Source organism: Paralichthys olivaceus, chromosome 1 (assembly GCF_024713975.1).
Source record: "Paralichthys olivaceus isolate ysfri-2021 chromosome 1, ASM2471397v2, whole genome shotgun sequence".
Classification (NCBI taxonomy): domain Eukaryota; kingdom Metazoa; phylum Chordata; class Actinopteri; order Pleuronectiformes; family Paralichthyidae; genus Paralichthys; species Paralichthys olivaceus.
The window spans coordinates 12,686,287-12,712,706 of record NC_091093.1 but is presented as its reverse complement, the minus strand read 5'-3'; the positions used below and the strand labels follow the sequence as shown (position 1 = coordinate 12,712,706).

Genomic DNA, 26,420 nt, shown 5'->3' with positions numbered 1-26,420 from the left:
GCAGTGGGTGTGTGATTTATGGTCGTGGCAAGACACAATCAGTCATTTGGGGAGCTGTTCGTCATAATATGGTCTGTCACACAGCTAGAATGCATACATCTTGTAGCCTACACACACACACACACACACACACACACACACACACACATTTGTACAGCTATCTTAGTGAGGACACTCATTGGCATAATACATTCCCCAGCCCCTTACCCTAACCATCCAAACTAAATGCCTAACCCTTAACCTAAACCTAATTCTAACCCTAAAACCAAGTCTTGACACCTAAACAGTCCATTAAAGTGGGGTGACAAAGCGAGGACCAGCCAAAATGTCCTCACTTTGACAAAAATGTCCTCTCTCTGTGGGTTAAAGGCTACAACTGGTCCTCACAAAGACAGCTGTATAAACAAACACAATCCTTTTACCTTCAAAAGCACACACACACACACACAGTGGATTTTCACCCACACGTAAGAAAACGTTTGCAAATGCATGAAGACACACTCACAAACTCACTATTATACAGTGTTGATGTGTGTGTCCACTTTCGTACCATAGAGGCGTCACTTTAACATCTGACCTCCACTGTTGTTGCTGATGTTTAATGTTAAAGAAGGCCACAGTGTGTGTGTTCTTGTTACGTAATGATTATGTTGTGTAACTATATAAAGCACAGAAAGTCATCAGGTCAGAGGTTTTAAAAGTTCACAACAAGTTTGCTTTTCTCACTTACTTTACTTATTAGATCCAGTGCAACGAGTTAAATATATCCCACTCATGTGACCATATTTTGTGAAACTATTGGCACACATTTGAAAGCCAGATTCAGCAATGGATGTTGAAGTGAGAATTGTCATCTTATTATTTATAAGCTTTAGCTGCTCTTAGCAAATAGTTTTGGTCATCTGATCCACATTTAGCCTGTTAGATTACATCCTCTGGCTCTTACCAAAATACCATAGACAACCATGAAGTTTCCATAACAATACAAAAAAAAACTTGATTATAAACCTGCTGTTATTGATAAACCAATAGTTTGGGGCTACTTTGCTGGGATTTTTTTAACTCAGTGCCTCAAAATAAGAACATAATAATAAATGGAGTGAGTTTATAAAAAGTCTTGATTCTTATCTTCTATCGTCTTTCACTGCACATTCCTTCACATATTATATTACTAAACTAAGCTGTTACTGATAGTACAACTTGAGCATTTTTGTTGTGCAGTTTTTACAAAGGTCTCGATGCCTCACAGCAAAGCAAAGAGACAAGACAATGCTACCTGAGCCTCACATCGCCTTCTTAAAATTAACACAATCTGTTGCCAGTTACGCCAAGCACTGCTGCAAGCCCACCCCCAATTTACTCTGTGTAGTTCTGACAGTCTGTTCCAATCTGTTGTCATTTTAATTGCCTTACCTGGCGAAGCTCTCACTCCTGCCAGGGATACGCAGTTTGTGTCTTGATGGCAAAAAAGAGGCTAAATGATGAAAAGACAAAGTGGATCAGTTGTTCAAAGAAGAGACAGGAAGAGTGAGGGCAGCATGGGGGGCTGCAGAAAAGGAGAGAGGGTTAATAGGAAGGATTGAGAGAGGGAAAAGAGGGTGGTAGGATAAATGGATGAGAAAAGGGAAGAGTGAGCTAAGTATGGAGGAGGCATAGAAAAAAAGGCTGGAGCAGAGAGCTGCAGGGGAGTCCATCACTCTGGTGATGCTCAGAGGTATTTGCAAGGATGCAAGAGATAGTATTTTATGCTGAAGTACTGTTGAGTGTTGAAAGCATTTAGGCACTTTGACATAACGCAATTTATAGAAATATCATTGCACTTCTCCGGCCTACCTATAATTTATGTTAGCTGTTTTGCATCACAAGGTTATGTCAATATAAAGCAAGTAAAAGTATCTCTTCATGGTTTTCACAAAAAAAGGAAAGAAAGCACGATGCCCTCTGACTACTTTGGATTTTTAGTTTTTTTAACAAGCCAGAATTGCAAATAAAGAACTCTTCTTTTTGGGGTTTGCTGGCAGCAACAATAAACAACATTTAATTAGTTTTTTTTAGCTTTGTTCTCGCTCAGGTTTGAAGCATTCCACTGGCAGGCTTACTTGGAATCATTGGTTTATTTTCAATTCACAGCGATGGAAGACAAATTAGAGTTCAAGGTTGTTGTAGATAACACTTATCATTAATTCAAAATAAGGTCAAGAATCTGTGGAAGAAGAATGGTGGCCATGTGAAAAGATGGCTGCATTAATGGGCAATAAAACAATATTAATAATAATAGCGATATTGTTTTTTCAAATTGAAATATTAAAAAACCCCAGTATTTAATGAGTCTTTAAATTTAGAAATAATAATGTGACATTAATCATGATAATTTTAGATATCGACCAATATGAACATTTTTATCTCAATATAATATTTGGCCATATCGTCCAGCCCTATAACACACACCTTTTATAGACGCTACTTATCTCTCTCTCTCTCTACTGCTTTGTACCTTTAGCTTTTCAGGTTTAGATTCTCATTTTGAAGTAAACATCATGATTGGCTTGTTGTCTAGTAAGGTTTGATTAAAAAAGGATTTAGCTAAGCCTTGATTTGTCCTCCTTTCTCATGCTCCTGAAATGGTTATTTACTCAGAATTCTGAATAACACGCTTTGGCTTGTTGTTTTTTGGACCCAGATGCCAGATCACAGACTGTAATTGCATTTCTTGTGAGCACAGAAGAGCAAAGCTTTGACTCTGAGCAAACCATAGTGATAGAGACACGCAAAGGACATGAACCCTATTTACAGGGAGATGATGGACAGAGGGAGGTGAGAACCAGTGTGTCAGCTTCTAATTGTCTAAGGAGAAACAGACAAACTAATGATTTCAACTAACTTGATTAGGTGCACGTATCTGTGTTTGTGGCTTTTTACCACTGCTGTCATCCCCACTCTTGATTGTGCAAGTAGCCCTCTCCATGGCCTCTCTGACACTCTCACCAACACAATTTGCTTGACAGTCCATCAATAGACTGCTTATCAGAGTCCTCTTCCTCTCCTGCCCAGTGTGTGTGTTTGTGTGTGTGTGCGTTGATGCTAAGGATAGCTTTGAGCTGTTAGTCAAATCCTTCATCACCTCCTCCCTCCCTGACTCATTGGACCCACTGCAGTTTGCCTATAGGCCAAATAGGTCAACTGCAGATGCCATCTCCCTCACCCTTCATACTGCCCTCGCCCACCTGGACCAGAGGGACACATATGTGAGAATGCTGTTCATTGACTACAGTTCAGCGTTCAATACCATTGCTCCCCCGAAGCTCGTCACCAAGCTCAGAGACCTTGGGCTCAACACCGCCCTCTGTGATTGGATACTGAACTTTCCCAGGCAGTGCAGATAGGCAACACCACATCCTCAATCCTGACTCTCAGCAACGGCGTCCCCCAGGGCTGCGTGCTCAGCCCTCTTCTGTTCTCCCTGTTCACGCATGACTGTGTGGTCATCCACAGCACCAACACCATCATAAAATTTGTTGATGACACAACCGTCATAGGCCTGATCACCGGCGACGAGGTCAGAGCCCTGACATCTTGGTGCCAGGACAACAACCTCCATCTCAAAATCAGCAAAACTAAGGAGCTGATCGTGGACTACAGGAAGAGACGGAGTTAAACAAGCCCCCCTCTCCATCAACAGGTGGTGAAGTCTGCTCAGCGCAATACCAGGATGGAGCTTCCATCCATGGAGGACCTCTACACCCAGTGGTGTAAGAAGAAGAGCAACAGGATCATTAAAGACCCTCACCACCCAAACCATAAACTGCTTATGTCTGCTGCCATCTGGCTGCCGTTACCGCAGGATCCGGGCCTGCACCAACAGGCCCAGGGACAGTTTCATCCCCCAGGCCATAAGACTTTTAAACTCCTCCCAGTCATAATTCATCTCTCTGCACCTTACAATATTTGCACTACTTTTGTATTTTCTTTTTTATATTTCTTTTTTTATATTCTATTTTCGTAATTTCAGAGCATGTCTAAAGGGGGGCCTGGGATTCAAGCATTTCATTGCCAGCAACTGCTAAATGTAATTGTTGCATATGACAATAAAACCCTTGAACCTTGGATGCAATAGAGAGAGAAGGAAAGAGAGAGAATGGGTGATGAGCACGGAAGGAGACATGAGGGTCAGATATAGATGAAGTATTAGCCAACGTATATTTTTATTCTACAACAGCGTTGCCCATGTCCTTTGAAATATATGTTGAACAGCTGATTTTTTAATGTGGTTATTACATCTATACTGTAATATCAGAACATGAGCCAAACCGTAGATGCATATATTCCTTCCATTTTAGGGAAACATGGATGCTCACTTTCTCGCTAAGAGTTAGATGAGCTCCGTGCCTCTAGCTGTGTGTATGTCTGAAACACCTAGCCTGGGTTTATCTGAAGGCAAGAAAACCCTTAATGAGTGCCTTTAATTTATTAAGGCATTCAATTTTGTGCCTTTACTGTGGACAACTTTAATGGCCTGACCAGGTGAGAGAGAACAGGACAAGTGCAGGATAGAATCAAGAATAAAATGTGATAGTTTGAAATGACTGTTTATTTGATTACAGTCCAAATAGACAGGTTCACTGTGGGACCCAATGTACTATAACAAATATATGATTAAACAATTGGAGAATATTTGACGCTTATACCAGGACCAATCACCTGCAAACATTTGCCGAGGTCATTTATAAGAACATTTCAATTTATTAAAAAAACTAGTTCAAAGTGTTATAATTTATTAGCCCAGTGCAATGAGGCCCTGATACCTCAATGCATATACAAGAAGACAAATCTAAAAACAAATGAACAAAATATAACATCTTAATCAGGTTTACTACACGTGTGCAGCATTTTGTAAAAAGAAAAAGAAAAACACAACCAAATCAAATACAAAATTGTTGCAAGTCAAAGTAGTACATATATTCAACCATCTGTTATTTTTCTGTGTGACCGTTTTTCAATCTGCCTGTCAGGCTGCTGCTCCAGGGTTTGAGAAACAACAGAGTGATAAACATTGTTGTGCATAAATAAGCTACATGCAAACTTCTATTGTACACACACACACACACACACACACACACACACACACACACACACACACACACACGCACACACACGCACACACACACGGAATTTACATATAACAGAGATACGGTGACCCCCTGCCTGTGTATTTGTTTAAAAAACTAGTGGTTGGTTAATGTTCCAATTAGGAGCTGGCTGGGAATCGTTAAGAAGACGAATGATACTCTCACACCTTAGAGACCCGACAGAGAGACTGAGGGAGAGTATTTGGATCACTTGGCTCCAATGTTGTTATTTTCTTGCCTATTTTTCAGTGTCGGGGACACTTGATTTTTTTGTGTTTCCACAGAGGTTACAGGTTTTTTATTTGCAGTATCATATGGCAGTGAGTGTATCCTGTGTTTTAAAGGAAACAAAGTACATTTGAATCAACACATCTCCTCCTTAAACCTCTTCATTTACTCTTCACCATAATGTCTGCGTGACTGCCTCTCTATCAAGGTTTGTGAAGAGAGAAGGTGGACCCAAAACGTAGGAGCAAGGCAGAGACAATTCAAAAGAGAGCATTTATTCCAAATAGCTTAAACAAGGAGCAGGCCCAGGAAGAAACAAAAGGCAATTCTCAAACTGTCCATGAAAATAAAACAAGGCAGGAGACACTGGAGACAAAACAGGCAGAGACTAAACAAAACACAACTAAACAGACGACTCAACAAAGACAGAAGTGAGGACTTGACTTAAATACAAACTGAACTGATGACAAACTAGAGACAGGTGAGACAGGACAAGCAGGTGACACAAATCAAGGCAGGAAGTAAATTGACCGGAAACACGAGGGAGATCAGACTTTCAAAATAAAACAGGAAAAAACGAATGAAACAGAATAGAACACAGAGTGGGATACAGAATGAAACATAGAGTGGGAAAGAATGAAACACAGAGTGGGATATATATATATATATATATATACTGTATATATACACACATTTGCCTGCGGAAAAGTTTACTTCCTTAAATAAATTAAAATCAGTGGAACTATGATTACCTGCTCATGAATCTTATTGTGATCGTTAAACGTGTACACATTATAATGATAATTATCATCATCAGTTACAGTAACGCCTGGATCATTTGTGTGTGTGTGTGCTCCTCTCTGACTGTTGCTGGAAGTTTTTGGGGGGTTACTGTGTTTACATTTTTCCTTGAACTTTTAATAATGATAAGCTCAGCTCGCACCATTACCATATCTATTTTTTCTATTTTTGCTAAGTGACAGTTTCTAATAAGCTGTATGTGTGTGTATATTTTCACAGGGACTCTGAACGTGCTCCTTAGAGTGAGAAGCATTGCCTCTGTGGACTCTGTGATTTGGACCAAGTCTGGTCCTCAAGGCCCTGACTGGAAGAAAGCGTACTTTGACATCAGCCCCAGTGGACCCTTCCAGGTAAGTGTTGGGTGGTAACTTTTCTTCCCAACAATGAACCACGCAGCAGTGTCAGTGCAAAGCTTGTCCAGCTAAACCAGCAGTGTAATGATTGAGGAGAATATTTGTCTTTGAACACAGAAATCATCCATGTGAACAATAGACAAGAGGAGAGCTGGTGTTACAAATGAGCTGGTAGCATCATCCTCCATCTTCGATGTGTTGTAAACAAAACACTGGAACTCCCACAGCAAACTTTGTGCATCATGTGCTGCCTCCTGGATCCTCCACCCAGGCACCATTCCTTGTCTTTAAAACAAAAAGTATATTTTCATATCATTCACTTGTGTTAAAGGCTGACTCCTGACATTCTCCAGACTTGATTGGCCTAACATTCGTAGTAGTATGTGAAAATGTAGCATTCAGTGGAATTTTTTGACCAAAAGATACGACCTGATCATCTACGAGAGCAGAGAACATGTAGCGGGCTAAACCTCTTGATTTTTGAAAGATAATATTCACGAAGTTGTGACAAAATTGTCAGGTCTGTGTTGTTTTGCTTTTGGAAATGAAAAAAAAAAAAAAATCACGTGCTTTTATATTCACTTTATTCCTTTTATTTCCTGTCATCTCTGTCACCTCTTACACACTTATTTTACTGCAGCCATTTCCTCTTTACTGCATCTTTCCCCATTAGGAAGGTCTCTACTTCAGCCCAGATAGAAGAACAGGGGGCAATTTATACTCGGGTGGTTATCAGGAATCAAGGGAATTTTACAAAGAATTGGGATTGAAATTCTGCTTGGGATGGCATGAATTTTTCATAGAGGATTCTCCACAGTGGCTTTTAAAGCTGCAAAGAACCAGGGGATGTCATTGTATTGAGATTTGAGGTCCTAGAATCAGTGCCAGCTCATATACGGTGTTGTCAGATTTAACACATATCAAACATTTATTTTCTCTTCCTTAGTGGAGGAGAAAATATCCTCAGGTGTCCTTTTTAAAAAATGAAGGTTTTTAGCTAAAGAGAGTGTACAACTCAAGCTCTATGTTGGCAAGCACCTGCCCTGTTAGTGTCCCTGGTAGCACCTGGGCCACTGCAACTGCTGAACTGTCCTTGGGCAAGATACTGAACCCCAAATATCCCCTGAAGGCTATGCTGGCAGTGTGTGAGTAATTTGTGATTGAGAAAGTGCTGCACATTGAATGAGTGAATGGAAAAACTGCCTGACAAAGGCTTTGAGTGGCCATCAAGACAGAAAAGATCTCTATAAATACAGACCATTTACTGCAACTAATCATAGTGTCTGCCTACTGGAATCATTATAGTTTATTGATAATTGTTTATAAAGCCCCACAAATGTGTGTGAAAAAATAGCACTAATGAAGGCAATAAAAAATATGAATTAACCATGAGCTTCTGTATGAGTGACAGAGGAGAATTTTTCATTTATGAAATGACATGTCCGTACAGCAGTTTTGACATTTGAGCACTGTGGGGAGGTGCAGTTGAATGAGGAACCTCTTAGTGAACACTCAGGTCATTTTATGCTGAATGTCAGCACAGAGCCAATCCACACGGTAACCGGAGGATTACTCACCTCATCATGAAAGTGCTGATGTCAGGGTTAGGAACAAGGTTTCATATAGATTGGAAAGAGCCTGACTGCAAACATACTGATGTACGCAGTGTCATGACCTCAGAATGAAAAATAAATACACAAGTAGTTAAAGATGCACTAACTTAATACTCTGGATTAGTATCAACCCCAAGACCACCCAACCACCAAGGAGGTTATGTTGTCACTCTGTCCATTTGTTTGTTGGCTGGAGGGATCACCACGAAACATATATGGATGTGGTATTATGGTGCAGACCAAAATCAAGATCAGGGGATCGTTACAGGAAGTTATTTTCCTCTTTCTTTATTATTGCGTTCTTCAACATTTCCACTCTGTGGAGGTATGTGTCTAACATTAATTGGGTACCTTACCCTAAACCATAATCTACACTAAATACTGTCTCCAAAACCTTCAAGAAGACTATGATTGAAAATAATATTGCCATGTAAATACATCCATATGTAGCTCAGAAGTTATGTGTCGTTTCAGCATCACATGAGACAGAGAAGAATGGTCTGGATTATTTCTACGAAAAGATGTATACAGGTTTAAAAATGTAAATTGTTCTCTGTATCAAATAATACTTTGAGTTCAGTATCTGTTGAGAGGGAGACCATTAGTCCAGCTGGGCAGGTTAGATTCATGAATAATGTTGTATATTTAATTAATATATATATAAAAACACAGGTGCAAAATTGGACCCAATGTACCATAAAAATATGGGTGGACAATTACATCATTTGAAGCTTACACCAGGGTCAAATCCCAGCCTGCCATAGGTATATGATTTCCTCATTAATGTTAATTCTTTGAACTATAACTTGGTTTTATGTAAGTTTTTTCTCATATCTAAAACTCAAACTCAAATGAAGCTCAAGGGGTGCAGCCTTCCCCAGTTTGAGCTGTACAACAATTTGCCCTTGTTTAAGTTCACCACAAGTTTAAAGTTTAAGTTTACTGCATACACTCTCAGTACATAGTGGAGGAAAAACAGTTCGGGAGACACAACAGAGTCCGGGGTCCTGTGTTTGAGCTCTGGCTGTTGATGCATCATCGAGGTCCCATCGGCTTTTTCGCAGCTTCGCTTGCTGTCAGCGCCTCCCTGCCGGGACATGGTCGAGTAAACTAGATGACTCAGTCCTCCTTTCTAACTGGACATAATGCTTCCTCTCGCTCTCACTCATCTTCCCAGCACTTCTCACTCACTGTGTGTCTATTTGTGTGTGTGTGTGTGTGTTTGTGTGTCTACCTCAGTAAGCCCGCAACACAGCAGAGGGAGAGTGCAAAAAATAGATGATGTTTTTGTTTTGCATGCCTCAAACCTCATGTGTGAGTTTCTCAATCTCTTTCTTTTTCTTTTTTTCTTCTTATCTCCGTTTATCTTTCTCTTTGGCCCAGAGCTGGGACCGATGGCCCAGTCGGGTCGATTCAGGCCCTGGCCTGCTTCACACCCTCCTGTGTCAAGGCTAATGACTGCTGCCTCTAAAATCAAGACGCTCAGGAAAGACAGTTCATCCAGCACATACCATACCTCTCCATGTATCTTCACATCTGCATCATCTGAAATCACATGCATAAACACTGTTAGATACAGTCACACACGCACATGCAGACAAACTGCTTTTTAAACTCACACACATACTCCAATCCCCTGCAGCAATTAGCTATGACAGGTCAATTAACAGGCTTATTTATGAGCAGGGGATGCCTGCTAGTTGTGTTGTAATGATTCTAGATACTCTTTGTACGTGCATGGGGGAAATTGAATCCATGATGAATGTGGGCTGAAGGCCTTGGCTGGGGGCTGCATTTGCTCTTCATTAACTATTCCTCTGCAACACCATGTTTCTTTCAGCATTAAAGAGAAAATGAAGCCTGAAACAGTGGGCATGCTGTATGTTTCAGGGCTCCTCTGTGATTGTATCAGTGAGGACTTTTTCTTTTTTGGATGTTCAAATCTCATCTCTAATCCAGTTACCCTCTGTTATTAGTTCATTACACCTTGTTGCACAGGAAACTAACAGGTCACTTCAATTTAGAATAAAGTATTTGCAATAGACAAAGTTAGACTTGTTAATAAAAAAGAATCTCACTCTGAAAATTAAAATTATACAAATTACAGGATTCAGTCAAGTGGAATTTATCTTGTACATCAAGTGTGTTAATGGTTGTCATTTACATCCGCACTCCAACACAAACTCAAGTGTTTCAGTTTATGTTTCTGACGGAATAAGTGGCACTGTATGAGAGCCAGGGTCAGTCCATTCATCCATTATCTATACCACTTATCCTGTAAGTGTTTTGTGTGAGAGAAGTCCATTTAAAGTCTGCAACTAACCCAACTCCAATCTGCACGTCTTGAGACTGTGGGAGGATGCAGAGGTCCCTGGAGAAAACCCACGCAGACATGAGTCGAACATGCAAACTCCACACAGGAAGATCCCAGCCAGTCACCAAGTTCAGACACTTCCTATACAAATCTTATATATCAGGGGTTTGACATCCTGGTCTTCAGCTACTGATTCTGTTAAATGTATTTACTTAGTGTTCAACTTGATCCCTGTTTTAATGGCCACATTATAAATTGGGATATGTACATATACTGATATCAATGTGTTTTGAGCAGTGATAACCCCTTAAATACACAGAACCACTTATGGATATTTCATGGAGAGGAGTTACAGATGTCTATGGAGGGTTGCCACTTCACTGTGGAAACTCACAACAGTGAGGCAACAGTGCAAACCACTGTATCACTGTGCCACCCACCAGGGTCGGTGAAAAGGTAAAATGCAGTTTAGTCCCAAATGGATGGAATGTTAATACACCCACAAAGATTTAAAAGTGTCATTTCACTGAGCTATGAACAGAACATACCAAGTCAGACATATGTACACACTTGGGACCAATCAAAATACATGTAGATACACTACACACACACACACATCACAAAGTGTACTGTACATGCACACTGCGTTAATCCTGTGTTAAAGCAGCTGGCTTAATTGGTCCAGACACCAGAACCTGCTGGTGTTAAATGGGAATTAAACTGTCAGAAAGAAAAAGACGACTGTCTGAACCGTGTGCATGTTTGTGTGTGTGAGCAACACAGGCACTATTTCAGAGACAGAGAATGTGGTTGTGTGCACTAGAGGGAATGAGATGAGTGTGTGTTTATGCCATCAATAAAGCACTTAATGCATCTTAAATATTCATCCCCCATTTGTATCGTGACTCGGGCAAAGGTAGGGGAGGCAGGATGGATGAATGAGAGAGGAGGCACACAAGAGATAGAGAGAGGTTGTCTCCTTGGCAACTGAAGGTTGCCGTGTGGTTTTTCTCATGTGTGCATGTATGTAGTGCCCACTCCATCACTTCAGTTAGTGGTTTGATTATGGCTTTGTACAGTATGCCCGCCATTCGTCCATGCATGTTTTCCAATTCATAAAAATGTTGGCAGTTTAACAAAACTGACCGAGAATATTAATTTAATATATCTTTTTAACAATCAATCAATTGCATGATTTACTTAAATATTGTAAATATTTCTTGTGCTGCTATTCATTTGAATATTTTATAACCTTTACAAGAATTAAAATAAACTATGTAGTCCCCATAATCACACACACACATGTACCAGCCACACAAACCACTGCCATGTAACAAATAGAGTTGCTAAATAATGTAGTGAGCTTGCAGCCTTGATCCTCGCACTAGCCAGAGGAGGCGAGCTGATCAACATACTTTCTTTCTCTCTCTCTGTTTCTCCTCACTCTCACTTTAACTTCCTTCTTCCTACTTTTTGTCATGTATCGATCTCCCCAGGGGCCTGATGAAATGAAATAAGACATATGTGTCTCCCGTGAGTTTTCTCTTCCTTTCAGCTCATATCATTGACTTGTTCCTGCAGCCATCCTCTCTTTTACCTCCATTCTCTTCTGTTTCTCATTCTCCCTCAATCTCTCTATCTCTTTCTCCGTCTCTGGGGAGTACTGATTTCCTTACAATCAATAATAATGATTAAGCTGTCTGCTGTTGACAATTACCTGACACAATAGCTGCTGTTGTGTTCCTCCATTTAGCTTATTTTGTCGGAAAAAAGACGTTGGGATAAAGAATGGCTCCATCATGTTTATTCTGCCAATTACTATGGTTCGCTGTGTCTAAAACACTGAATACTATTGTTTGTTTCATGTGCCGACAATTGAAGACTATGGGTTGGGTTTTGGTTGCTCGAGGATAAGAATTGGGCGGCTGTGTTTCCATAATATTATACAATGCAAAAAGGGTGAGGTGAGGGATATTTAGCTGCAACATGCAATTTCACCAAAAAGGTTCAGTGTGTAGAATTTAGTGACATCTTGTAGTGAAGTCACATCAGCTGAATCCACCTCACCCTCCCCTTCCGAACATGAGAGAGAAACTGTGGTAGCCTTCAGTTGTCAAAAAAATTCAAAAGGTTTAGTTTGAAATATAAAGTTTTATAAAAAGCTCATTCTATGGTAAAGAAAACAACAATTCGTTCAAGATAAAACACATTGCAATTATTTTATATTCAATTTCTGCTTATAGATCCTTTCACCCAAATCTTACACACTGAACCTGTTAGTGTCAGCCTCTACATGTTGGATCTGTCTCTGTTTTACTGACACTCTTGTTTGATCCTTATCATAGAAGTTGGGAAGAGAAGTTCACGTCACATGGCAGTAATGTTAACATTCATTTGCCAACTCAAAGCTGGCCTTTGTGCAAACCCAGTTTAATTACGGTCTTTACTGTGTCTGTAGCTTCGCCTTTTGATTGTTTTGATTGAAGATTGAAGACTTTAACTTGAAGACTTTAACTTAAATTCCCATGATAAATAAACAGCCATCTCCTTGTAGTGTTCATTATTTACCATCTCAAATCTTTCCTTTGAATGACCCTCATGATTTTCCAATCCAGCTGAATTCTTACACAAGCGGTTTTTAAAGTAGACCTTATTTAGTCCCACGGACTGCAGGAGTCATTTCTGCTTCATGTTGAGAGCATGTCCACAGAGAACACAAACTTTCTAGTCCTGTGCATGGCTCAGTGGCTGCATGCACTGAAGGTCTTTGTGGTACTGCCACTCGCCTCAGCATTTCCCTTCTCTTTGTGCTCCGTCCAACAAAAGTAATGATGTCTTTGAGAACAGCTTCCCTTCCTGCCTCTCTAAATCAAGAGCTGCAGCTCAGCCAGTTGTTTGCATTAAAACAAGGCTTTTATTGTAAACAGGGCTCGAGCCGACCGATAAGAAAGCTTTAGAACTTCAATTGTTTACTGCCCGCTGGCCTTGATTGCTAATGTCTGTGTGGATTCAAGTTGTAAATTCCTGAAATGTGAGCTGTCTATTCATGAGCTGTTCTGCTCTTGCTTTGGGTTTATTGCATTTTCAGGGAAAGAGAAGCATTTTATTTGAGCTGCACATTCACAAGTGTCTCCATGTCAATCAGTATCTGTGGAGATTTCTCTTGCTAAATGTTTTTAACCTTCCATCGAACCACCATCCATCTTCCTCTGCTATCTTGCCAATCATGCTCCTGTCTTAAATCTAACAGAATCAGAGGAAATTGCAAACTTGCAGAGAAGTAACATGCGCATGTAAAATCAATTGAGATACAAAAAAGATGTAACATGTTGTAGTAGAATAGCTGTGTTCTCACCCGCTCCCCTGTGGATTACCCAGAGGCCATCTGTGTTCCTCACAGTGTTTTGTACCTGGGGGCTTGTTGGAAACCAGGCCAACCCACATTTGTGTTCCACACACTGCGGCGACTCTCTTCCACACTCGTATTTCAAAGCTCTCTCTCTCTCTCTGTCACACAGACACACATACACACACTCTCTCTCTCTCTCTCTCTCTGTTTTACACTCTCTGGTGGCTGTGTCCCCTCTGGTATGTGGACAGCACATCAATGTGAACATTAAAGGTTACACGGCTTGACAGAACGACACATTCACAACTCCAACCTGACACTTTACTGTACAGCCTTTGATCACACACTCACACACACACACACACGCTGTCTATCAGGCACATCAGCAATAACAGGAGCCTTTAATTCATCTAACCCCACCACTTAAAGCACTTTGCTTTTGCAAAGTTTTTTGTATAAAATCAATTAAATATGGCTGGAAAAGTAAAAATCCCACCTAACAATATTCAGCGACTGTATATCGAACGGCTTTGCCACTCTTAAGGTTGAGGAACTGTGAGATGCACTTGCGTAGACACTTCAGCACAGTGCCCAGCAGTGATGTTTTAAGTGTGAGCCAGTGTTGGCACAGGCCACTCACACTTCAGCTTGGTCGGTCAGCAGTGAACTTTAAGTCAAAGGGCGTAATCCTGTTTCCCTGAGCCTTTCCAGGAAAAACAAACACATGAAATCATTACTTTTGCCACCCTTTGATGCATGGTAGGACCTTGCATTGTCGTTCCTCTCCTTTATGTGTGATATCTTTGAGGAAATTATTGTGCCTGGTGCGATTGCGCTGCTTTGTAGCCTAAAGCAGGCAGTTATTTGTGATGTTGTTTTGTGTACTGTGTCACGGCCAGTGTTTCTCTTGGCTTCCCTCTCATCATCTCTAATTATACAACAATCTGGTGTCTTGTGCTCGCAGGTGCACGGAGGCACGCATGCATGGCTCCAGTGTCACTGTGGATGTGTGTGTATGCATGTGTGTTTACCACAAACCAACACAGAGAATTGAATTTATAACCACAGGCACATAGTAAAGAAACAGCGTTGTTGAGTGTCCTTTTGAGCAATTAGCCTCTTCCCCCCACTACCTCTGAATATCCCTCACACCTACCATCTGCCTAACAAAATCCAATCAGCCTTTTGCACAAATGAGCCTGACCAGCTAAACCCATCCAGCCTTTTTTCTCTCACTTCCCTCAAACAGATTTAAGGTTCTTCTAATCAAGGCCCCTCACTGGGAGCAGTGGTGCAGGCTTTGCATTCGTTACTCAGCACACATCATGTTTGCAAAGCAGTTTTCAAACATGAACTCTGGAGAAGGTCCGCACAGACTTTCACAGTGTGGCGTTCATACATGAACAACGCAGCAGGAGATTCTCCAGTCAGATGTGCTCCCAGGAACGAAGACATCTCCAGAGGGTTCAAGTTATTTACAGCCTATTGTCACTGGTGTCGACTCTTATCACCAAATATTCTCTTGACATCTTCGTCTGTGTCAACTGGCAGAACTTCTTACTCCAGAGATATTTGTTTTAGGTTGTTTTTTTTCAGTTTCTGCATGCCACACGTCATCAAAATGCCCACTTGCTTGCATGGAATCCTCTGTATTCTCACATGGGCTCACTTGAACATTTTCCAAAGTTTTGACTCAGAAAGCATGCTTTCCACCATGCTGCTCCATGAATGTCACAAGATTGTCCAGTTTAGTGCACCTTGGAAAGCAGCTCTATGCAGCTCAAGTGATAAACATGAGGCCTAACACAGTGTGTGTTCTGCGTCCCAGGAGGAGAGGCCACAGAAAGAGAAAAAGAAAGAGAGATGGTTGAGGCGTCCTGTATATGCACTTGCAAGTGTGTATACAAACAGGGATCAGTTGGGCTGAGTGAGTCTAATGTACAGTGATTCTGTAACTGAATCAGAGGTTGATCAATCTTAATTATTATAATGACCCTAACCCTAACCCCTGATGATTTTCCAACTTGAATTTGGAGGCATTTTATGTTTAAAGAGCTCAGGCTAACTGGTACTTCACATGCTTTCTGCCATGCTGCTCCTTGTCTTTGGCAATAAATAGGTTATTGGTATCTGCCCCATGAATTTCTGTTTGATACTTCAAACTGACACAGCTTTTAGGAGCTAACAGCACAACCCTCATAGATTAAAACACAGGTAATGGAATGCCTGGGTGGTGAGGGATGGGTTACCATGGCGTTCGTTTCACTTACTTACAGACCATATATGGGGTCGGCTCTGGCTTCTCTCCAGGTTAATTGAAACCAACCCTCGCTCCAGCTTGATATATTTACACACAAATTGATGGCGGCCCTGCTCTGCCTGTTTCTTGGGTTAAATACCTTCGCTATTCTTTGAATACTCTACAACAGCACTTTGGTGTTAACAAATAGCGTTTGTAGAGTCGAGTCAGTCATGCATATTTGTTACTCCTCCATGTATGCATCTGCTTGCTGTCCTGTTAACCTGTAAATAAAAAATAATGCTATACAGGCAGGACGCAGGCTGTCCTCACCTGCATCACCTGCTGCTCTACCTGCTCTGTTATATATTTGAGGGTGCAGTGGTCTGCTCAAGGGCTAGTTGGTAACGTAGTAGAAAATGTGCACACAGATATGAGTGCACACGCCAATTTGAGCACATTTCTGTAGAAACTACTTAATGGGTCAAATAAGCTGTTATAACTTTAGGATTTAAAATCTTTCAGAAGTTTTCATATTAAAGATTAAACATTATACAGCATCGGTGTCTGTCTTTATCGTCGACATCTACAGTCATGAGAGTTGCTTCTGTTGTTTTTTGGAGCAACACAGTTTTCATTTTTTGATTAGTTGGGTGCGATAGGCTTTAGGTGTGGTACACCACAGTAATTAGGCTGTCAGTCAAACCCAGATGGCTTGTGGCTAAAATGGGGAAGTCGCCTCGAAGGTTTTCAGATGGAGTTTCCTGTTCAGTTTAATTAATGATGCTAGAGTCTAAATATGTGATGTTCAACTACTTGCATGCTATTTTCTGTGCTGTGTGTATGATTAATTAATACATATACTAATTATTATAACAAGTAAGTAATAAATTAAATTAGTTAAATTTAAAATTTAATAAATCAATATTTTTGATTTTGACTAATGTCAAATGTGTCTTTATCTCCTTCTCGTACCAGATTGTATTTGAAGGAATCCGAGGCCAGAGCTTTGAGGGGGACATTGCCATCGACGACGTCTCCATCACCATAGGAAAGTGCAAACAGGAGAACACTGTAGCCAGCGCAGGTAAGACAGGTAAGATAGACTTGTGTTGAGTGGAGGGATGTAGAAAGACAAACACAAAGAATGTTTCCTTTCCACTCACTGTCTGTGCAGGCAAAGTTCAAGGCCACTATGAAGCGCTTTGCTTAGAAGGCACTTGCCTTTTTAGCAGATAAAGCAGTTGCTGAGAAGCTGACATTGAGCAGAATTAAACTGAGATGAACTCAACTGATTTCAGCAAAACAGAAATGAATTGAGGGACAGCAGAGAAGGGAATTAGTGTAGGGACACGATTTCAAAGGAACGAGCGAAAAAGAGCTAAATATCTTCTTAGTGTTTGGGAAGTGTGGAAATAGAGCAGTGAGAGCGGGGGCTGTCAGTGTGGGGGCTGAACGAAGACAAGTGGACACAGCAGGGCACCGGCGTGGAGGCGAACTCGAACCATCATCCTCGTCTGCGACCGCTCTCGTTGTATTTACTTTCCATCCCATTATCTTTAACTTTTCACAAAACAACCCCACTGACTCCCACACCCACCTTCATTTTATGCCTCTTACCTTTTTTTCTCTATTAGCCGTCTCCCTGTTATTAACTGCATACCGCTGCAGAACACTCCTCATCCTCGAAAGCTTGTTATTAACTCAGAAGAAAGAAACTGAGGCCAAAAAGGTGATTTTAAAGAAGTTGAGAAAAAAAACATCCATCCAACAGGGACAGTTGTTTTGTCTCCATGACATAACCAAGATTTCTCCACTCACACCAACATGCTCAACATGTGTAGAACACCACAATGCTATATTTTTATGCTAACTTCTACATACTGTTTGTGAGGCAGCACTTTGCCTGAAGGGTGAAGCAGAAAGACAAACCTCTGAGTTTCAGTGAGTGCACGTCCATGTAAGAGTGTACAGAGAGACTCAAACAGCCAGTAGACCAGACAGAGGGAGGGGTCGTGGAGAAGAGACAGAGGCAGAGAAAAGGTCAAAGACTGAGAGAGAGTGAAAGGATGCCTGTGTGTGAGAGAGAAAGAGAGAGAGAGAGAAATGTAAAGAGACTTCATCTTATTTTGGCATTTGTACCTGCTAGACTCACACTCACTTAAGTAATTACACTATTTAAAGGTAGCGTTGGTGAGTTATCTTTTTATCTTATTTTTCTCCTTTGTTGAAATTCACATCCTGAAAGTAATCAATTGATAAAGTTTTATTAAAAAACTGTCTGTGGCCTCACAGGACTGAAATAAACCTCTGTCTCACACCTTGCTCTCAAATGACCAAAGTCTTAAGCCAAAGAGACATACGCCAGTGAAGCAGAGACAAAGGCCAAAAGTAATCAAGCAAGTCATGGAAAACTCAACTTCTAGCAGTTATCAAACAGTGTTCACGTGTTCCGAGGGTATAGCTTTGAAGATCGGGCCGATGGGAGGGGCATGGGATGGATCGGTTGCATTTTTTCTATGTGGATCTATGTTTTCTACAGGATCACCAACCCAGACTTTAAGATGTGTGCAGTTTGTAACATTATTCATCTTAAAATTGTATTACTAGATTTTAAATAACTGAATGGCCTCGTGTCGCCTCACAGATCAGACCTTCTCATCCCTGATACACCCCCTACACTTCAATTTGCTAAGCAGCTGTTACTCTCAGTACCCACAGCTTGAGACGGAGAGCTTTTACTAGGGCTCCAGAACTCTGGAATTACCTTCCTTCATCCTTCACACTAGCTCCCTCTTATATTAGAAAATGACTTTCAATTAGATGTTTAATCCATAGTCTACCACTATGAATTGTTTCAGCTTTAATTGTGCTATGTCTTTTCTGTTATGCATCTGTGAATCAGTGTAAACATAAAGATTAATATTTAACCTTTTGGTTTAGAAAATAAAACAAATCCCAAGTATACAAAAGAAAATACACCTACATAACTCACCCTTCATAGTTACAACCCAAATTAAATAATTAACTCCCAAAAAGCATCTTTCAATGAAGGAAAAGTGGAAAATTAACCTCAGGTCAAGCACCTGACTGGGGGCCCTCTTTCAGACGGACAGGTATACATTAGATGCCACATGCATATAGTTTAATACTATAATCCAGATTTAGTGGTGCAACACGTGTGAACATTTTTTGCCCATGTTTTACTGCCATGTCCCACCACAAAGAATACCTCAGAGCCATGGAAACAACACAAAAGACAAAAATGACAAAGTGAATTATTAATAACCTGCCTTTACCTCCTCAAAGCCCCAATGTGAGTCGCCTGTGTGCGAGTGTGTGGATGGCTGTGTGCGATCTCACAAATATGTGCATGTAAAGACACTGGCGGATGGAGTGAATAATGGATGAAGGTGTAAACAGGAAGAGGAAAGCTCTGAAGCTCTCTGAGGGTGCGTGCATGTGCATTTGTGTCCTGCAGGTTTTTGCAGAGCTGTAAAGTGTAGACAGATGGATAATTATCAGGCAGGCGACTTAAGAGTCCTCGTCGCTGTAAGAAAACAAATGCATCTGTCTTGAGTATAGAGATTTTATGCCACCGTGGAGTCGGCAAAGGTAAACTGAGGATGAGATAAGGATTTAGCTCAACCTGTGCTCGTCAGCTTTGATGAATTCAAAATATGACTCACTCGAAATGTTTTAATCTGCCTTAATGCAAGATGCACAGGATTTATGGACAAGTAATTTTATACTGTGTGTGTGTGTGTGTGTGTTATCGTATTTCTGACCTCTTTGGGACTAATTTCAGCATTAACATCGACCTTGTCAGGACCAGTAGAACCCAAACCTGGTCCAAATTAGGCAAAACATTATTTCAGAAGTCCTGGTCAAGGTTAGTCAGATGTGAATTGTGGGTAGGTTAGGGTTAAGGTTAGGTATGAATTGATCATTGTTAAGGTTCGGCAAAAGGCATTTAGGACATGCTGCTCTCAATAAATGGAAGTCAATGCAAACTCCTAAGTGTAATGTGTCTGTCTGTGTGTGTGTGTGTGTGTGTGTGTGTACGTGTGCATGTCTATCTATAGTTATGAGGACCAATTTTGGTTCAATACCATCATTGTGAGGACATCCAGTTGGTGACGCTTCCTGGTCAGCTCTCTCTCTCGCTTGCTAATGCTGGTTTCTGTCAGAGACAATTATCAAACATGTCGGATATTTACGATTCGAGATCAGGGATGCTCCACCTCAATTTGGAGCATTAAGATTATTTTGTAAACCCCCCACAGGATTATTAGGGCAGATACTCAGCACAGGGTGACTTCCAGTTGGGAATGCGATTGTCAGAAGTGTCGAATTGAGTCTAAAATTGACTTGATTATCCTCTAGTGTGCAGCAGCCTTAACATGACTGTGAAAATAATTATTCTTTCTCTTTCTCTCACACACCAACACACACAAACAAATGCACGGATACAGCAACTAACATTCACACATGTGCATTCACCAATAGTATTTTCAGAGGAGACTTGATTCCCACACGACTGTAAGCATTTAAATCCACATAAGCACACACATTACTTTATATGCACATACAGGGGACTGTTATCCTGCAATTCTCCACAAGTGAATCATTGCCAGCAACATTCTTGGTGCAACTCCACATATGTGTGAATTTAAAGGGCTCTACCTGCCTCAGTTGTGTGTGGACGGTAGAGAGGTTATAGAGGGGAAACATTTCTCCCACTGTTTTACTTTTAAATGAATCATCTTTTTTCTTCCATCATGTTGATAGTAGCAGTTAATAGTAATAATACCATTTTACACCATGACAGCACAGACAGATGTATGATGCATCATTATCACTGCCACATGATCACAGACATAGACTTCCATGTTTCTTTTCTAGACTGTGTATGTGTGTGTGTGTGTGAGAGAGAGAGAGAGGGGGTTGGGTAGGATGGGTTAAAGGAAAGATGGAGAGAGACAAGTAGACAGCAAGATTTAAAACGCCATGTTCCATTCAATATGTTGCCAGCATACTTTAAGTTCTTGTTTGTGTGTTTGTGCATGTGTGTGTGTGTGTGTGTGAGAGAGTGTGTGTGTGTGTGTGTGTGTGTGTGTGTGTGTGTGTGTGTGTGTGTGTGTGTGTGTGTGTGTGTGTGTGTGTGTGTGTGTATGTGCATGCGTGTGGGCGGGTGGGTAAAATTGTGAGTGTGTATATGTGTGTGCTGTGTTTGGTTCAAAGCTTTATTATAAATATTGATCTTCTGCCTAGAGGATGGACCCTTGATATGAAATCATATTGATCTTTTAATGCAATACCTACTTTTTATTTATGAAACTTTGTGCAGCTTGCATGTGTAATTTGTTGCTGCATTTGTGTAATGCTGCAAGTGTGTATGTGTGTGGGTTCCTGTACTTACGTATTTGTGAGGACAATTTTTAGCATAGACCCTGACATTTTGACCGGTCCTCACATTTTCAATGGGCTGAGTAATGGTTAAGACTTTGTTTCAGGGTTAGGGTTGGAATTTTGTTTGGATGGTTAAGGTTAGGGTAAGGTGCTAGGGATTGTAAATCAATGAGTGTCCTCACTTAGAAGTAAAAACGTAGTTGTGTGTGTGTGTAAATGTATAGACTGAATTTGCATCTGTGCAGGAATTTGAACATAAAAAAAGCCATTGAGAAACTTCAGGACTTCAGAACAATTAAGTGACACCACATAAAAGATGCACATGCACAATAACATCCTGCAGAGGGAAAATAAAGAAAAACAATCCATCACGTATCGCTGATGATGACATCAATGGTAACTTATTTGAAATCTCAATGCTGGCAAGATAATGCGTGGGATCTCTCCGTCTCTCTTATTTGTTAACCCCTCCATCCCTTCATTCTTGGTTCTGTCTGACATCTTTTCTCTATGTGAGATCACAAAACACAGATCCATTTAATTACAACCTTCTGTCTGTTTTTTAACTTCAGTCAGATGGTTTGGTTTTGTTAAAATGATGGTACACAGAGGAAAGCTCTCCAAACTCTCTGCCACGCCGGACCTTTTTTAAGTTCACATGCATCAACCTTTAAGACGGCCTCAAGCCAAATAATTAACATGCACAGTTAAAATAATGCACACAAGACTCAAAGACATGAATTGTATATAAAATTGCACGTGTGAATAAAAGTCACAATTAACACCTTTTATCTAAATTTCATATACAGCAAAAAGAAAATGAAATACTGTGATGGTCACTAATTAAACAGATTTAACATTTCCCACATTAAATATGAGCAAGTGATCCACCTTATAATGAATGCATAATGAATAGCTCAAGTTATGTGAAACATTTCTACATTATTTTCACCATGTGATTACATAACAGTTTAATAAATGTATGATTATAAAACACATCTGTTTTCGTTTTTGTTTCCATAGTCCTGATCGGTGGCTCACACTCACTCCCATTGGCCAGCTGGCTGACCTTTGGCCTCTCCTGCTTGCTGTCGCTGCTCTACAGATGATGAGCACTTCTCAGCACAGCCACCACCTGTCTGCACGGCCAGATGCTGCCCTGACTCGCTCTTTTACTTCTCTCTCTGCCCTTCCCCCTCTCCTCCCCTCTACTTACTTGTCACCTCACCTGTCTGTCCTCCTCGCTCACTGTCTCTCTAACTTTCATGCATCCGTCTCATCTTTCCTGCTTATAGGTAAATGGTAACATAAAGTCTACTTTCCCCTCCTCCTGCTTTCTTTGAACATTTCCCCTGCAGACACTCTGCACTATAACCAACAGACTGTATTTAAGGTGAACATACTTAATGATCTTCGACAGTCGACCTTCACATCCTCCCACTTTGTCACCTTTTCCTTCTTCTCCTTCATCAAAACCCTTCACCCATACAAGCACCCTCTCATGTATCTCCACTCCCCTCAAACTGCAATCCTTGACGGCCCGATTCCCGAGACACACCAAAGTGTCGGACACTCTACCAAAGATGACAAAGGACCGGAGGGAATAAAGCAAGGGAACATGGATTCCAAGAAGAAAATGAAAGAGAGAGATAGAAAAATCCTTCTTTTTCACAGAAACTGTCTCCCATTTGTCCTAACCTTTGGGACCATGGGGGTGACTGAATGACAAAGAGAGAGATGAAAAGACTGATGAATGAATGAATAAATGAACAAATGAATGGCGAGGAAAGGACAAACCAGAAACAGAGGTAAAAAGATGGGTGCTCCTGGTAGCCTCTCTGCTCGCCCTCTGCTTGCCACAAGAGACGAACCTCAGTGCGGATTACACGTGTACATTTATCTATATATATAAATATATCAAATATAACAAAGTTTAAACTTAAACACAACAAGGACAGTGGAGGACTTTACAAAGTGAAATTAAAGAAGCACAACGTTTATACAACCTCTGCTGTTCCTTTGGGTTTTATTCTACTTATTATGTGATGTTGCGATTTGTCATACCTACTCAATGTTTTTGATATTTTGCTTTGGTTTTGTTTTGTTTACGGGTTTGAAGGGTCAAGGGAAATTGGTAATGGATTATTATATTAATATTTATGAGAGGAAGATGAGATGATTAGTGGACTGGAATCAAGCTCTTGGAGGAAATGTAAGAATGACCCTGAGCCACCTGGGTAGACACCTCAGCTCTTCTTCGCACAAACACTACATTACTGAACACTCACATTTACCTGGACACAAATAAACACACTCTTAGTTTTCCTTTCTGACGTCACAGTCTGGCCCTCTGCTCACCCTCTGCCTCAAATACACCTCTCTTCTGCGAAAGACGGAAAACAAAGAATGGTAGATTTATATTTCCAGCCTCTTTTTCATAATTGTTCCTCTGTCACTGGACGTCATGACTCAACAGAATAGATGCACTTCCTCTTATGAGGAAGAAAGGGAAAGTGCTGTGATATGAGAGGCAGAAGATATCCTGGAGTCTGGTTGAATAAATGATCAAAGAGCACGTCTTTCTCCGCAGGTTACTGAATGTCATGTAGGATTCCTTCATAACACTCCAATAGGTGGAAGGAGAGGAGTTTCAGTATCTGGCCAGTGTGCAGTGTGGATCACATATCAGATACTCTGTCATTGTTTCAATATCGTTGAATGTCTGTAGACTCAAGAATTTTCATAATTGCGTAGATATGATTGTTGAAGTCAAGCAATACTCACATCTATAGATCTATATGGTAGTTTATGATTTCATTTATGACAACAGTTCAGTCTGCATATACAAACCCTTGTTTTCTCTAAGATACAACATACTGGCTTCTTCTCTCATTTATGAGTTCTGATCTATTTAATACCAGTGTATTTGCCATTCATCAAATATCAGCAGTAGCTATGATGTAAATCATTCATGGCATTGTGTGCCTGTATTATTTTTTTTTGCATCATGCTTCAATTGATCTCAAGAAAACTCCACATTTACCAGTTACACTGCTTCAATAACTGATTCGCTCATGTATGCTCATCATTCCCACGTGCATTTGACTGTGTTGTCATGTTTATCATTGCACTCGTTGTTTTGTTTGTTTGTTTGTCTTCTTTATTGTGGCTACAAATTGTCATAATAATTGTTCAGCCATAATGAGTAAATAAGAGAAATAATGTGCCTAATTCATCTTGAAAAGACATGCTTTCCTGTAAATGTATCTTTCTGCAACCATATACAGTTCTCTATAAGGCTAAGCTTAACATCTCTTTAAAAACGCCTCTGTCTTTTCCCCAAAACACAACAGTAACAAACAGTGTTGGTTTTAAGGCCTTCGCTTTGATGTTTTGTCCAGCTCATATGGTTGAGGATGTAAACCTTAACAGTGTAGTTCTGGAAGTTAAAATCCCATTAATTTACTGAACAGAGCTTTGATTATTAGCCACAATATTGTAACCATCTGAGGTAGAGTTACCACTAGCTACGAGATGCTGAAACAATCTTATATGCTCCTATATAGGCTCATTGTTACCATGGAAATGTGAACCAAAACCATGATAACCATCAGCTATGATTGGATCATTCAGAGTTACATAACATTTACCAGAATAGCGACCAGAGTGAGTCAGGTCATGCAGTGGTTTATGGGATATGTAGTTCCCTTACCCTTAAAATAATCATATACACCTACATATATACCTTTTTCCATTTAAATGTTTCTGTTTTGCTCAGAATCAAATGTTTGATGCTCATTGTTCATCTTGTAGCTGCTTGGCCTGGTTTCATTAGACATCAATGGAGGATATGAATGGGAAATTTACTTCCGGGAGAAAAGTTGTTCTAAAAGTGCGCGGTCACTGTTACGCTCTATTATATGTGGTATGTAAAAGAGCTTAAGTTGTACAGATCGTAATGATATCCATCACTATAGCAGCCCATTGTAGGTCAGTATGTAAACTGTATTAAATACATTTAGAAATATCATTAAGCATTGGTGTGCATGGCATTTCATCACGCTGACTCTCAAATCATTGCTCATATTGCCTCATTATAAGACAAAACCATTGTTATCATTGCATTTGGAGACATGACAGTTGAAAATTATCAGACACAGAAGTGAGGAAATCCTAAGATGTGCTATTTTTTATTATTATTTCCAAAACTGACACACTCTGGTTGTGTTTCGGCTTTTTTTTGTTACAATTTATGACTCAAGTGTAATGGTGAAGACGCTGTATTATTGCACCCACCTGAGAACAGAATATCACAGCATAACATACATGTGTGCAGTTAATCCAATCTGTTGCTCAGCTATTAGAACAATTATCACTGAGTTGACTGATGAAGCAACTAATATCCCTTGTTGTGGAAGACATGTGGCAAGATGGCTGTGTAGCAAACTGACTGCAGCCGTATCCATGTGATCCTGAATGATACAGCAACATGTTTTAATCCAATATAAATCAACAGAACATCTTCAGTTGGAGAAATATACAATTTCATTAACGGTTTAATCATTGCCATTTCTCAGTATTTCAGTGAGTGCAACAGAAGCAAAACTGCATTTGGACATCAGAGGAGACCCACAGTGAGGTTTGCATATATTTGCCATAATAAAATCACATTCTGAAAGTTTCACTTATTATTGAAGTCATATTCATTGTTTTTGTAGAAAAAGGACCATTGGTTGTTAACATCTGTTAATGAAATTAAAATTTAAAAAAGCAAAGAAATAAAAATATGTCCATTGGTAGTAAACATACAAATCATCTTTTACATGCAGATCATGATACAGTGCATCATAAACAAAGTAAGAACATGTAGCACAACTGCCATTTTAAAAAAAACTAAAATAAAAGCAAACTCAACTTAAATAAAATCAACATCTGTACTTTTTTAAACCAGTAAACATAATGACAGAGTTGCAGTTTTTTTTAGA

General features: G+C 40.2%; 1 protein-coding gene across 2 annotated transcripts in view; it reads left to right on the top strand.

Moving 5' to 3' along the window:
* Window positions 1–26,119, top strand: part of LOC109624889 (MAM domain-containing glycosylphosphatidylinositol anchor protein 1) — a 172,644-nt gene extending 146,525 nt beyond the window's left edge. The window contains exons 16-18 of one of the 2 annotated variants that reach the window (XM_069521827.1): window positions 6,375–6,505; window positions 17,002–17,110; window positions 22,459–26,119. In XM_069521827.1, the coding sequence (XP_069377928.1) occupies window positions 6,375–6,505; window positions 17,002–17,110; window positions 22,459–22,544 (326 nt within the window). In that variant the 3' untranslated portion in view covers window positions 22,545–26,119. Of the gene's footprint in view, window positions 1–6,374; window positions 6,506–17,001; window positions 17,120–22,458 lie in introns of both variants that reach the window. The other variant, XM_020079810.2, reaches the window with a different exon arrangement.
* The last annotated feature ends 301 nt before the right edge of the window (window positions 26,120–26,420 follow it).